General features: G+C 40.0%; 1 protein-coding gene across 1 annotated transcript in view; it reads right to left on the minus strand.

The window, feature by feature from the left end:
- Nucleotides 1-13,114, minus strand: part of SPTBN5 (spectrin beta, non-erythrocytic 5) — a 96,562-nt gene that overhangs the window by 47,870 nt on the left and 35,578 nt on the right. The window contains exons 31-33 of the mRNA XM_074148448.1: nt 11,949-12,128; nt 7,674-7,877; nt 6,315-6,464 (exon numbers count right to left, since the gene is read on the minus strand). Coding sequence (XP_074004549.1) covers nt 6,315-6,464; nt 7,674-7,877; nt 11,949-12,128 — 534 coding nt within the window. The remainder of the gene's footprint in view (nt 1-6,314; nt 6,465-7,673; nt 7,878-11,948; nt 12,129-13,114) is intronic.

Below are 13,114 nucleotides of genomic sequence, written 5' to 3' on the forward strand. Positions count from 1 at the left end.
TACCATGATTATATATGATTCACAGATATGTTGTACTATGCTTCATTTCAGTAAAAGTTATAACAAGGTATCATACTATAACTCTAAATGGAATAAAACACACTGAAGTTGTTTATAGAGAAAAATATATACACCTTTTCTATCATACTGACATCACTGTATTTTTGGCCTCTGACCTCACAATCTAGATGTGAAATTCTAATGTTAAATGTATTTAAAATTTCCTTCTCCCCTCCCCCACCACTCCATGCTGTCTCATTGGCATAAAATATGCTTATCTGATATTGGAAATGTACATGGGAAAAAGAGAGTGTTTGTTTTCCCATAACTGCTATGATGCCTTCCTTTCACCTATTCCCTCCTTCAAAATTCACAAGCTTGACGCCTATCCTGTAAGTAGTAGGTGTTAGACCAGAATCCAACGTCCATACAACATCATCATTAAAATATTTACTTATGAAACATTTGTCTGAAGGCAGTTTAAATTCCTCTTAAAGTCCCCGTAGTTTCACTGCTAGAAACTTTGCTGGGATATCCAAAACTGAGATGCTGTGGAGACTAAATTCCCTTCATTTCCCTCAGGAAAGGGTGGTACCTCTCTTTGTCTAAGGGGGGAAAAAAAGTGATTTCTTCCTATACACTTCAATATTTTGGGTTTTGAAAGCAAGAATTACTTTTAAAAGTTACAAAACCAGGAATGAGACATTTAAAAATATAGCATAACCTGACAAGTAAGAAAATGAAAACACTGGAAGAGAAAAAGCTAAGAAAAACTACATTGAGAATTTGTCACAGGTCCCAGATCAACTAGCAGAGAAGAGAACCAGTTCTTGGCCCTGAAGTCTTGAACCTTCGAAGTGCTGAGAACTATGGCCCAATTATGCAAAATCTGTAAGCACATGCATAGCATTGAGCATGTCATGTTGACAATAGTACTCGGTTAAAATGAAGCACTTATTAAGTGTTTGATCAGATCAGCTTCATTTAGGATGGATCAAGCTGTAGCTGCAGCCTCAGTGACAGCAGAACACGTGTAGCTTTCCGATTGTTCCATAAGTCATCTCTAAGGAGCGGGAACATGGCAGGAAGCATACAAAAAGAAATCCACATGGCATGATTAACACAACTGAAAACCTCTGCTTGCAAATGTTCCTAGAATGGAATGGAAATCTTCACCACTCTCCTCCCAGATCCAAAGGATGCAATGTTGACAGCGATAGATGGACACCACACACCTTCTGTGCCTCGGTGAGTTGAAGACGTGGTGTGAGCTGTTACGTTTGTCAAAAGGTTGTCAGGGCATACAGTTCTTAGAGTGCACGTTTCCTGGGAAGGTCTCAAACCAGACCTTGCCCAATGGCTTGGAAGCAATCCTGAGCAGCAAACTGGATTCACTGATAGAGAGAGGCCAGCCCCAATCTCCACAGGGTGAAATGGTGGACCAGCTGTATCTGAATCATGTGTTTTGATAAAGACTGTTGGACTTGGGCTTCTTCTAAATTCTCTTACCACCTGGATAGGCACAGCAGTCCAAGGGGTGGCAAGTATCAAGGTGATTTTGGAAACCTTGTGGTGAGCAGGTGTTAGACCATCACATGGAGTTTTCCTAAACTCTGGCCTAGACGAAGCATGGTTCTGAAAGACAATCAGTTCTGGATTTAAATCTTTACTTGTGACCTCATTCCCACTAGCTGAATTTTCTCTTCCAGTCAGCACTGCTGGGGACAGCCATATATCTCTGGACACAGTTTGCTGGGGAAGGCCAGGATACTTAGAGGAAGTCACATGAAATCTTGTGATTTGAAGGGCTGGAGACCCACCTGAAGGGAAGCCTTGTTTTGGTTTCTGGGATCCTGTTGGAAGACCAGCCGGAGTTTCAGACACCTTCTCTAATTGTGGCACAATCAGACTTGAATGAGCATGACTGCTTCTGTGGGAATCTGCTCGAAAAGGCTTTATCGTCAAGCTGCAAGTTGAAATGTAAAGCTTCACTGAAGCATGGAGGTCTGGCATTTGGACATTGCACTGGCTACAGCCTTGTTGGGGTGGGAGAGAATCACAAGGTTCCAGGGATGCGTGCAGATTTTTGCTGCGGAGTGTAGAAACAGCTGGAACAGCAGAAAGATCAACGTCTAGGCGTGATGTCCAGCTTGGAGCTTTGCAGGAAAGGACTTCAGAGGGCAAAGATACAGCAAGCTTCAAGGGATCATTTTTTTCAGGAGAAATACGGTGAACCTTTTTTTCTCTTTCTGAATATTGTCTGTAAGATGCAGATGTTGACCAAGAACCCCCATATCCATGGCCCCAAATGTCCCTGGGAGGACTGGAACAACTGGATGTCTCATCAGAAGGATTGGCACAGTGACGAGTGCTCCTGAAACGTTTCCTCTGGTCTGCGTGTGCCAGGACGACATCTAGCCTTGAACAGTAAGCTTCAGAAGACACACTGCTTGGTGATGAGCTGGCATTTCCTGGAGCAAGCTCTGCAACTGATTGACCAGTGGGAGGGTGCCACGCTGATGCTGGCAATTTTTGAAAAGGCCTGTCCTGCACAGCAGTTTCAAAAGGAGGAGGTGGGGTCATTCTGCTGGAAGACAGCATCACTTCCGCAGTGGAGACATAGGTTGCAGATGACAGTTTGCAGCGATGGTCCTTGCATGACATTCTGAAGCTTAGTCCTAAACGATGCAAAAATCAAAGCCACAGAAGCTTGCCTTTCCCCCTGTTTTTAAAACCAACTCCTAATCCTTTTTCCTTTGGCACTGGAAATTTCCATTCTTCCTCTGAGGCAAAGGAATGAGAGATGAATAAACATTCTCCAGGAAAAAAATTATAAACTAAAAAAATCCACATTCAAAAGGAAAACACGCAGCTCTTCTAATACTGCTACCACCGCCTGTCACATCTGCAAAGTGATATGAGAGTGGGATGGGCAGAAAGATAAATTACAGAGCATGAGGCTCTGCTCCCTGAGTGTTCTGACAGTGAGACTGCAGACAGAGCAGGAGGGAGCCAAAAACGCCTGGCAGAGACAGCCTGCGAACTCGCTGTTATTTCATCTGGGAAAAAAAGGAAAGCAGCTAACCTGAGCAATGCATCTGCCGCCGTGAAAAGGTTAGAAAGGAGCAGAGCGTACCGGACACCGCTTCTGCTCAAAGCAAAAGTGATCGTTTTTTTCTTCCTTCTTTTTCGGCTGTTTCTTGTCTGCACTCCGAATGGCAAGATTTCAGCTCACAGGTCTTAGGAGAGTTTCCTACAACAGTTCCATGCAATGGCACAACTGAATTCATAATAAAAAAAAAAATTTAAAAGATAGACGTTTTCCTAATTTTCTCCACATGTGCTCTATTTTTCTTTAGCACAGAACAATCCTAGACTAAATTCTGCAGAAATCCTTCGAAGGTTTAAATAACTTGGATGTAATATAAGATGCTGGCATAAAGTCAAACCTGTCACACTGGCACAGACAGCGAATGAGAGAGGAGTTCTCAGTAGTAGTTCTTAGTTTAAAACACTCCTCTGTTGCCTTCTTCCTTCCCCTGTTCCTTGCTGCTGGGGGAGAGACTTGGTCTAAGGCATATGAAGTACTGGGAAAATAGGATCCAAAAATTATGGGATGACAGAAGCTGCTTTCTCACACACATATTTTGCAGATGTCCAGAGTGAAATGCACATGCCTGAGCCTTGCCTCAAACACAAAAGTCAGAAGAAACACAAGGGGTAGAAGATTGCTTATATTGGTTTGTCTGATAGGAGTCTTTTTTGAAAGTGTGTTTGCTTTTGTCCTTTCTGAAAGCAGTAAATGACAATATTCCCATTGGAAAAGTGGTCTGGGAGTCTTCAATTGATGTCTTGGCTGAATACTTTCTGAGAACATGTTTGAAAGGACTGCTTTCCTACCCGCCTGCCTATCCCCCTAGGGAGCAGTCTTGCATCACTATGCAGCCACATTTTAACTCCATATAGTAATAACAGAGCTCCTTCCACAAGGATCAGATTCCTCTTCCAATAGTTCTTCAAATACAGAGAAGTAAAATACAAATAGTGACTAAGGAACCTCAGTTCACTGTCAAATTGTATATATTGATCCACAAGGCAGATGGAAGCAACTGCAAAAGACAGCTTTGCAGTTCTTGCTATTTCTCCCTCACTTGAATGGGAGCCCTGCCGCACAGGAATAACCTGTTTGAAGAATGATCACACTGAGAAACAAGAGAATAAAAGAAATAGGGGATATTCCCGGAATACAGGAAATCTAGCCCTAGAAGAACCAGAACAATGTTGCCATTTCTTCTGCCCTTCTACTCCACCCTTGTGACACTCCACCTGCTGGAGCCCCCGACATAAAAAGGACATGGACCTGTTGGAACGAGTCCAGAGGAGGGCCAGTGAAGATGATCAGAGGGCTGAAGCACCTCTCCTATGAAGATAGGCTGAGAGAGTTGGGGCTGTTCAGCCTGGAGAAGAGAAGGCTACCTCACAGTATAGGGAAATGGTAAATTCATCTGAATAAAGAAGTAATGTGCACTACAGTTTACCTGTACAGAATGTGTTGGGGACACACTGAAATTGCCAGGTGCGACCCCTTTCCATGTAAGAATAATATAGTCTTTTGCAACCTGGACTCAAGACTGAGGGGCAAGAAGGAACACTAAGCCATAGTACCTTCATATGTATTTATCTCTGAGGTACATACAGCAAAGCAGACGCCATAGTCACAGTGCCTCTACACACTGGCTGATCTCCATTTCATGAAAAGAGAAAGAATACACTGGCCAAAATTTTGTAGAGTTTATATTTTCCCTGAGGATGCTCCCCATGCAGGAGCTTGGCAATGATGTAACACTTCTTGGTAGGGACTTAAGACAGCTATAATGCAAATTGTGGCATTTACTAATTAAGCAACAAATAAACATTTGTAACAGGCAGAACTATGTAATATTTTACTCCAGAAACTTGAACCTAGGTGAAATTCTCTTGGTTTCACAAACTTGGAATGCAGGCCATACTCGCTAAGGGTGTCAGTTGTAGGGAATTATGAAGATATGCATTTCCTTCAAGGAATAAGTAGCAGAAGGCTTCAAGCCCATGTGTTCCAAAAGGTTAAGTATCACTGCATGGCGCAGCTCAGGGTCAGTCTTCCAGAAGATTTAGTGCCAGTGGCAAAGCACTGGTGGAAAACAGAGCTCAGCACAAACTGAGAGTCATCATATTATGCTGCCAGTGGTCTTGGAGAATTAAGAATTGTTTTTCCTTAGTAAGAAATGACCCAGAGGTACAACCTTCTTCAACTTTGCTTCAACCCTTCCGTTTGGCAACTTTCAACCCATCGATGTGGTTTGTATGCCAAGTCTCAGCACAGTTACAGCAATCCATCAACCCATTAATTTGCACAGAGTGGCTGGAAAAGACTCATGAATTCTGCACTAAGTTTCAAAATAGCAAATGTCAAACCTCAAGCTGGAATGTTTTTAAATAGTTCCATAAATCCAGGAAAGTGCAAAAAAGACAAAATGCAATTTAATATTGGTGAAAAAGATATATTTCAAGAGCTGCAAAATGATGATAATATGAACACCCTTCTGGATGCCTATTGGCATTAACTATATCAGTCCGCTCTTTTCATGAGAGTGCTTTTTTCACTAGCTCATCTTTCTCTTATGCATCAAATAGGAACTAATATTCCTTACAATCAAATTCTTTTGTAGTTGTTCTCCATGCTGCTATCAACTCCCTTGCAGAACCGAGAAGTCAATTCATTTTCCTGGATTAACTCAAACTGCCAGCATTCATTTTCCACTAGTTGCATTTCCCCAGCACTAACCCTCAGCCCGGGGTGAGGTTTCCAGAAACACCTGCAAAGTAACCTCCCTGTCCTCCTTCAAACCCTCTTTATATTCCCCTCTCTCTGAAGTCTACAAAACAATCTGCCAGTGGTTAAGCAGCTGGTACGCTGCTATCTGTTTGTAAAGCTGACTAATACTGGATCGCTGTCTCCCTCTTCTGTTTTGACTCTCATCTATTAGCTCTTATGTTTATTTGCAAAAATGATCCCTCAGGCAAGGATCATCTTTTTTTATCTGGTTCCGCACCCAAGCCACATAAGAAAGGGGGTGTGTGGGGTGTGTGTCTTGTGCACTGCTACAGTCTCCAAGTGATAACACAATGCAAATAACAATGATTAAAGAAGTGCCTTGTCTATACACAAGCCCAAGGATTTTAAGTTGTTGGTGACAGTAATGCCCGTTTTAACTTGGAAGAGTTCAAATGCTTGATGAGTGTAACTGCTTATTTCAAGCTTATAATTCACATACCTCCTGTGAATTCAGGAGCATGTCCAGGTGATCCCAATCCTTGTAGAACATTTGTTCTTGGTGTATTTTCTCCAGCCATTCCTTCTTCTGTTTCCATTCACTGTATACATTTTCCTTCTCTTCCAACAGAGCCTGTAGCTTCTGCTGAATCTGAACACAATTTCCAACGAAAAACTCATGTTGGTGTTTATACCCCATGGACCAGGGTAAGGTGGGAAGAGAAAGGATTAAGTGCAGTAGTGGATAAGCCCCTTAAATTGTAACAAAATTATCAAACGGAAAAAAGTAAAACAAGTTCTTGCACTTATATTTGGGCTGAGAGATAATCAAAGATGCCTCATTTCAGGAATGGAGGAACACTTCTTACAGCATATATAGCAGTCCAAGCCAAGAGCAAAGGTAGGTAACTGTTTCTCAAGTGTACCTTCTAGAATCAAATCCTAATTCTCCATTATCTTTAGTGATAACGGTGCAATTATAGCACTTCAGATTGGGATAGGACAGATACTTAAATAAATTATCAAACAGCATATTGTCCTAGTCAGTGAATACATGTCTCAAAGTTAGACTTCATGTTATTCCAGCTTCCAAACTCTGTATATCCATAGGCCTTCTATAAATGAATTTTTCCTACATTTTTCTATAGGCAAAGGACTTTACAGTCAGGAACATTTCTAGTTACTATAGTAATACATTGCAATATTCAACTATTTTTCAGTCAGCAGGGAGAGTAATTTGCATGATCCCTGCAGTTTTCTGAAGACAGTCAAGAGATATGGTAATGAATTGTCAGGGGAGAACTGGAGGAGAAAAATTGCTGAGAGAATCTTAGAGGCTATTTGTCTTGAGTAAACTGTCATTTTGATTTCCATCTTTCATTTCCAGTGAGTTAAATATACCAGCATAATTCATTACTACAGAAAATGTTTTAATTAATCTTTAAAGTTTCTCATATGTTTGTTTTCATTCTTTGGTTGACAGGTTTGTGTCCATCCAGGTCCGGTATGGATATAGCACTGTAATGTGAAGACTAGTATTTGTGTGGAAACTCAGTTTGGGAAATGGGTAGCATTATCTCCATTGCTCAGAACATAACAAACTTCTCAAATAAGCCCAGCTTTGCTGCAGCAGGCCCTCAGGAGATGCCAGCACTCATCAGCTGCTGAGGTAGGCAATGGAACAGATGTTTTTATGCCCAACCTAGACAGCACACTGAAGCAAACGTAGGTCATGCGTATGGGTATGTGTGAATGTACACACACATTTGTACACTTATGGTGCGATACAGTACAGAATGATAGTTATTCTGGTGTTGAGTAGCTGAATGTGTGTGACTGAACTCAAATGAGTTTCCATTACCTCTTTTGATCCTGTTTCCTCATCTTGCAAGAGTGACTGTCCTTCCTGTACAACATGATTATACTTCTCTTCTCGTGCTTCAATCTCTGCCAGTAGCTGTTGATGCTGGGTAAGTCTAAGGCTGCTGGTAGATATGTCCCGAATAGTCTCCTTGGCTCTCATTTCCCTTATAATTTCTGCTGTCCATGAGAAATAGTCCCAAACCTGGAACCCAAGAAAATGTGAAAGTTGAGGTTAGAGCTCAAGCTTGGGTTATCAGATAGGAAAACCATAGGCTGACTGTTCAACTTTAAGGCAATAATAGGTAATAAAATCACAGATAAGAAAGAAAATATTTCATTAGGGCTTAGAGTGCTTCTATGAGTTTTAATAAGGGTGAATAACACAATATATAGAAATTCCTACAGTCATGTTAAATCATACATGTTTTGTAATACCATATTCAAACTGTGTCATATCACATCAATGACAACATGATACAATTTATTGCCCTTTAGTCCATCATTCTTTAAGTGTTTTCTGGTGTTATTCCTTCACAGAGGATAAAATAATATCACCAGATTTTTCTGTGACTTATCTTTGGCTAATACAAGTCAATTTGAAACTTAAGGTGTACACATATTCTAAAAAGAGTGAGAATTTTCAGGTGAAAAACAGATGAACTCACTCTAATAGAGGTGGAATAAAGGCAAATCACAGGTGAGAAAAAATTGCTTAAGCATATCAGGTACGCAAGATTCAGCTCCTGGTTTGTGGAACTATGTTGGCACAGAGACACAATTCTGGAAGGAACAAGGATGTAATGCTAGTTTGCTTTCAAAATCTGAGGAACTGATAAACATATTTACAATATCTTAAAACATCCACAGCATTTAGCTGAGGCAATTATGAACAAGAAAAATCTTACACAAATCTCAGAATTATTTTCTGATTGTGACTGAAGAGACCTAAGTAAGCAAAAAAAATTTAACATTTTCTGTTTGTCTTTCTCTGCACTTGATTCTGCACCTTCACCAGTCCACTTACTTTAGGCATCTTGTTTGAATCTGTAATAGATGTTGTCCTCTTACGTGTCAGTTGGTAAAAACTAGGACTGCAAGGGTCTGTACTAGCAATCATATTGGATGATTAATTTTTGTTACAGTTTAATTGTATTTGGATTAGTTCATTCAATTCTGAGGTGGCAAATGGTCTTTTAGTTTTTAAGCATATTTTAAAAGACTGTTACGTACAATAAGTGCTGAAGAAAAATGCTCTTTTCCTGAAAATTTTCTCTTGTGAATGGTTGCTGGCTTTTCTGTTGAAGGAAACTATGTAATGGAAATAGTTTCTCGCCTGTTCCATTTTACCCATTTTTATCCCTATCATGAAAATTTTGTATAGCTCAAAGCTGGCTTGTGAACCATCCGGCCAGGAAAAAATATTTTCAGAATAGCACTACAAAGTTGAAAATGGCCAATTTGGGGTCCTAAGAGTTTAGGCTTTAAAGACAAAATACTCTTTTCCTAAAGCCAGTGAACACAGCTACTAAACGACTCTTTAAAAGGACTATGGTCTTTTTAAAGGGGCCCACATAGTGCACACATGTTGGCGTCATTTTGATTTGCAGAACTAATTCAGACACAGCTGGATGTCACTGTAGACACTGACATTGCATTTGGCATTGCAAATGTCTAAGACTCCCTGAGATTTTAAGCTAAGCATTAGGAAAAAATCCATAAATCTCAGGATATTTAATGCAATGGAACAATTCAAAAGCAAGTAATAGGTTATTGGACTGCGACTGCCAGCGACATTTAAGGATAGACTAGGCATCAGCCTGCAGGAAACTCCTAAGCAGAGCCTGACTGATCTACATACAGATCCTAGCAGAAACTTCAGAACAAGAACATCAAACCATTCAGAAACACTTTGAGTCTATGTCTAAATTCCTCTCCCTTGACAGAGTTTCTTGGAAGATTTGGAGCCCTCTGCTGTTACTGTGTGTTGTCAGTTGGAGACAGCTCTGCTGTTTAATCAGACTAAAATCGTACTTGATGGGATGCAAGCAGATACACTAGTTGATTGTGCAGAACTCTCATTTCATGGCAGGCCCAGTTTGTCTTTGTTTCACTTCTACGTACAATTTCATAATGAAAGAGCCCCATGGACTGCATATGAATAATACTAATGAAAAAAGTACACTGAACAGCTGTGACTAACATTAAGTTTGTAGACCTCTTGGCATGGCTGAAAGAGGAAAGAGAGCAAAGTTGCCTCTCTGCACTCAGCAATTTGGGGGATATTCTGCAGTAAAGCTGCTCTAACTTACCCTAGAGGTACTGAGATTCTTACAGTCATTAGATATGGCTGTATAACCCTGCCTTGTCCCATCTGGGCAGAAAGATGAGCTTACTGAATTTGCAGAACCAGCTCTTTACTTTTTCAGGAATTATTGTCAGGAAAGGACGTGAAAATTGAGAGGATTGGGGATACTTCTTGCCAGTAGACTGACATCAAAGAGACAGAGATGCCTGAGGCATTATCCCATCTAAGCATCTCACTGAGAATACAGTCACCTGGCTTTGTAATTTTGTTTTATGATGTTAAGAAGGCACCTTAATGACTGTGTAGCCCTCTCTATTAAGCACTGACAGGTTTATATATTTTTAAGGTGTTCATTGCTTGTAAATTTACCAAAGCAGAGGAAAGAGCACAGTGCCAGAGTAAGAAATGGGCTATAGATTTGCCATTCACATCACAGGATGCATCAGATTTCAGGCAGACTTCAGACCAAAGGTATTTTGTATGGCTCCAGGAATTAAAAGAAAAAAGCACCCTCCCAACAGGACATTTTCTATCTGAAGTAAATAACTAAATTTACGACATAAGTTATGAAATAAATCAATAACAAAGTAAACTCTGAGTGACTACATTTTAATGGATAAATCCATCAAGACCATCTCCTGATGAAGATTCCCCCAGGCTGAAGACTTCCAGAACCTAATATATGTTAGAAGAATGCATAATAGAAGAAGATTGTGTTGTTCTTACTATCATCCCTAGATCACTGTCAGAAAGACTGTGGACAAATGAACCTTTCACCTACATCAGCAGAATCACTCTAATTTTCCTTAAGTCAAATTCTAATTAATTTTATTTCCCCATCAACAGTTCTGCACAAGATAATGGATTCTTAACAGTTACAAAACAAACCAAACAAACTCTCAAAAACCAAAGTGCCATAAACATCCTACATCTCTAACTGTGCAATGTATTTTTGGATTAAATATTACATGTTATACTGGTTTGAACACTTTTAAGAGACTTAAAGTGGATGAGCCTAATGTGCAGAAGTACACAAAAGCATGATGTACACTCTATTGTGGTCTTGATCCCAGCTCACAACCTGAAGACAAACTTGTGGGAAGGTTTTTTCCAGGTAAGCATATCCTGGATATTCTCTGCTTCCCAGCAAACAAGGAAACAGAATGTGAACTACCAGAGGTATCTTTAGTTGACACTGAAGTTACACCTGGAACAATTAAAGAATTCAAAGAATGTAAAGGTACTCTAGAAATCTATATTATCAACTTTCTTCATGATTAAAGGGGGCACCCTTGCTGTTTTAGTACCTGCTAATGCAGTACTTGCATCAATAATCTACTAATTTGCAGTGGTGTCACTCAAGTGTCTTCACTGAGATTGCTGACAATTGCAAAATATTCTGTGGCAAATCATAGCTTAGTGACCTACCGAGTTCTTTGGAGAGAAAACTACTGTGCATTGCAGATGATGATATTATGCTAATATATGCATGTCACTGTGTTTGAGAAACTGGAGAGGTTACTGCAAAGACCAGAGACTTGTATTTGACACATTCCATGAAGTAAGTTAACTGCGGGTTATTGCATGCACTGAGAGAACAAACTTTCAGCCATTATAAATAGCTAAAATTATAAATGGGAGTCTAATATCTAGTTTTATCACTCTTACCCAGTGGATACTGCAGAGTCTTTGAAAAGACTACTGCTGCTCATGCAAAGTGATGACCATTTCTGAAAATTCTCAATTATCCCATACACAGTTGGAAACAAACTTCCCTTCCTACAGAAGGTAAAAGATCCTTATCCTCTAATAAATTCCTAAATAGCTACAAGCATTTAAATACTTGATTAACAACAGAGATAGCACCTGTAACCTTTTACATTAACCTTTGCAGCTGGGAAGTACACCTATGATTCACACACACTGAAGGCAACTTTCCCTGGTATACCAATGGAAAGAAGTGCTTACGTGCGCCTGAAACTGGTAAAGCTTGTGTGCTTGTTCCAGCAATTTCTTGCGCAGTTCCACTTTAGACTTCAGGGCCTTCCAGTTGGTCACTATTGCCTGCTGCTTTGCTTTCAGGTCCTCCACCTGTTTCTTTGAGCAATGGGTCAGCACGTGATCTGCAGAGTGGATCAGCTCCTGCAGCTATATGTAGGGACGAAAGAAGAAGGTAGGAATGAGAGTGTCATAGAGCTAAGATCAGAAAAGTTATGATAAGGGCTATGTTAATTGTACATGAAACTACAGTTCAAGCAACATTTTCTGACCTAACTTTTCTCATGCTGAACAAAAGCTTTCCTAATTTCAGTTCTGTGGAATAACAGTGACATCCAGTGTTCGCAAAGGCTCATCACAATGGTGTTTTTTCAAATAGGCAGGCAGATTTTGTTTCTCCTTTTCACTGTATCATTTATTACATAAGTAAGGCAAATAATAGCTAACCATACCTTGTTTTCCCCAGAGACCATATAGATTAACTGTGACTGCATTCTCTTCATGCATATCTCATGCCCTTTTACCTTCAGAAGTAACAAGCTGCTGGTGGGATTCTATCATCGTCTGCCACAAGGCCAAGATGTGAGGCCACACATAAATGATACTGGGATAACTACTTCAGTAACCTCAATATAACACATGCTCTTTTAACTGTACCATTACCTTTATTAAACGAAGGGATGAAGAGAAAACACTTGTTTTATTGGTCTAGTTGAAGCTAAGCAAATCTTCTATATACAAGGAAGTATTCTAAACAACAGCTGTTCTCATGGGCTGAAATTTTTCACAAGCTTGTATAATGAGACCTTTCTTCTCACAGTCTAACTCCTGCCCCTCAAAACTTGTTGAAAATTCCAGACTGCTGCCCCATCCTTCCTTCTATAATTCTCTATACTTAATCAGTGCATTTTGTGTTCAATGAATATTCCATTTCTCTGCACATAAAACAGATTCTGGATTTTTCCTTGTAATCACCCTTAACACTTTGAAGAAGGGGGATAAATGCATCATAAAGCCTGGCATAATCATACATTTCAAGCAGTGATAAAAAATATCCCTGTGAATCACTTCAATAGTCAGTGCTCATTATAATATGTCCTTTATTTGTAAGATTTCAAAAGACCTACTTTATCATT

The sequence above is a fragment of the Numenius arquata genome, chromosome 6 (genome assembly GCF_964106895.1).
Source record: "Numenius arquata chromosome 6, bNumArq3.hap1.1, whole genome shotgun sequence".
NCBI lineage: Eukaryota > Metazoa > Chordata > Aves > Charadriiformes > Scolopacidae > Numenius > Numenius arquata.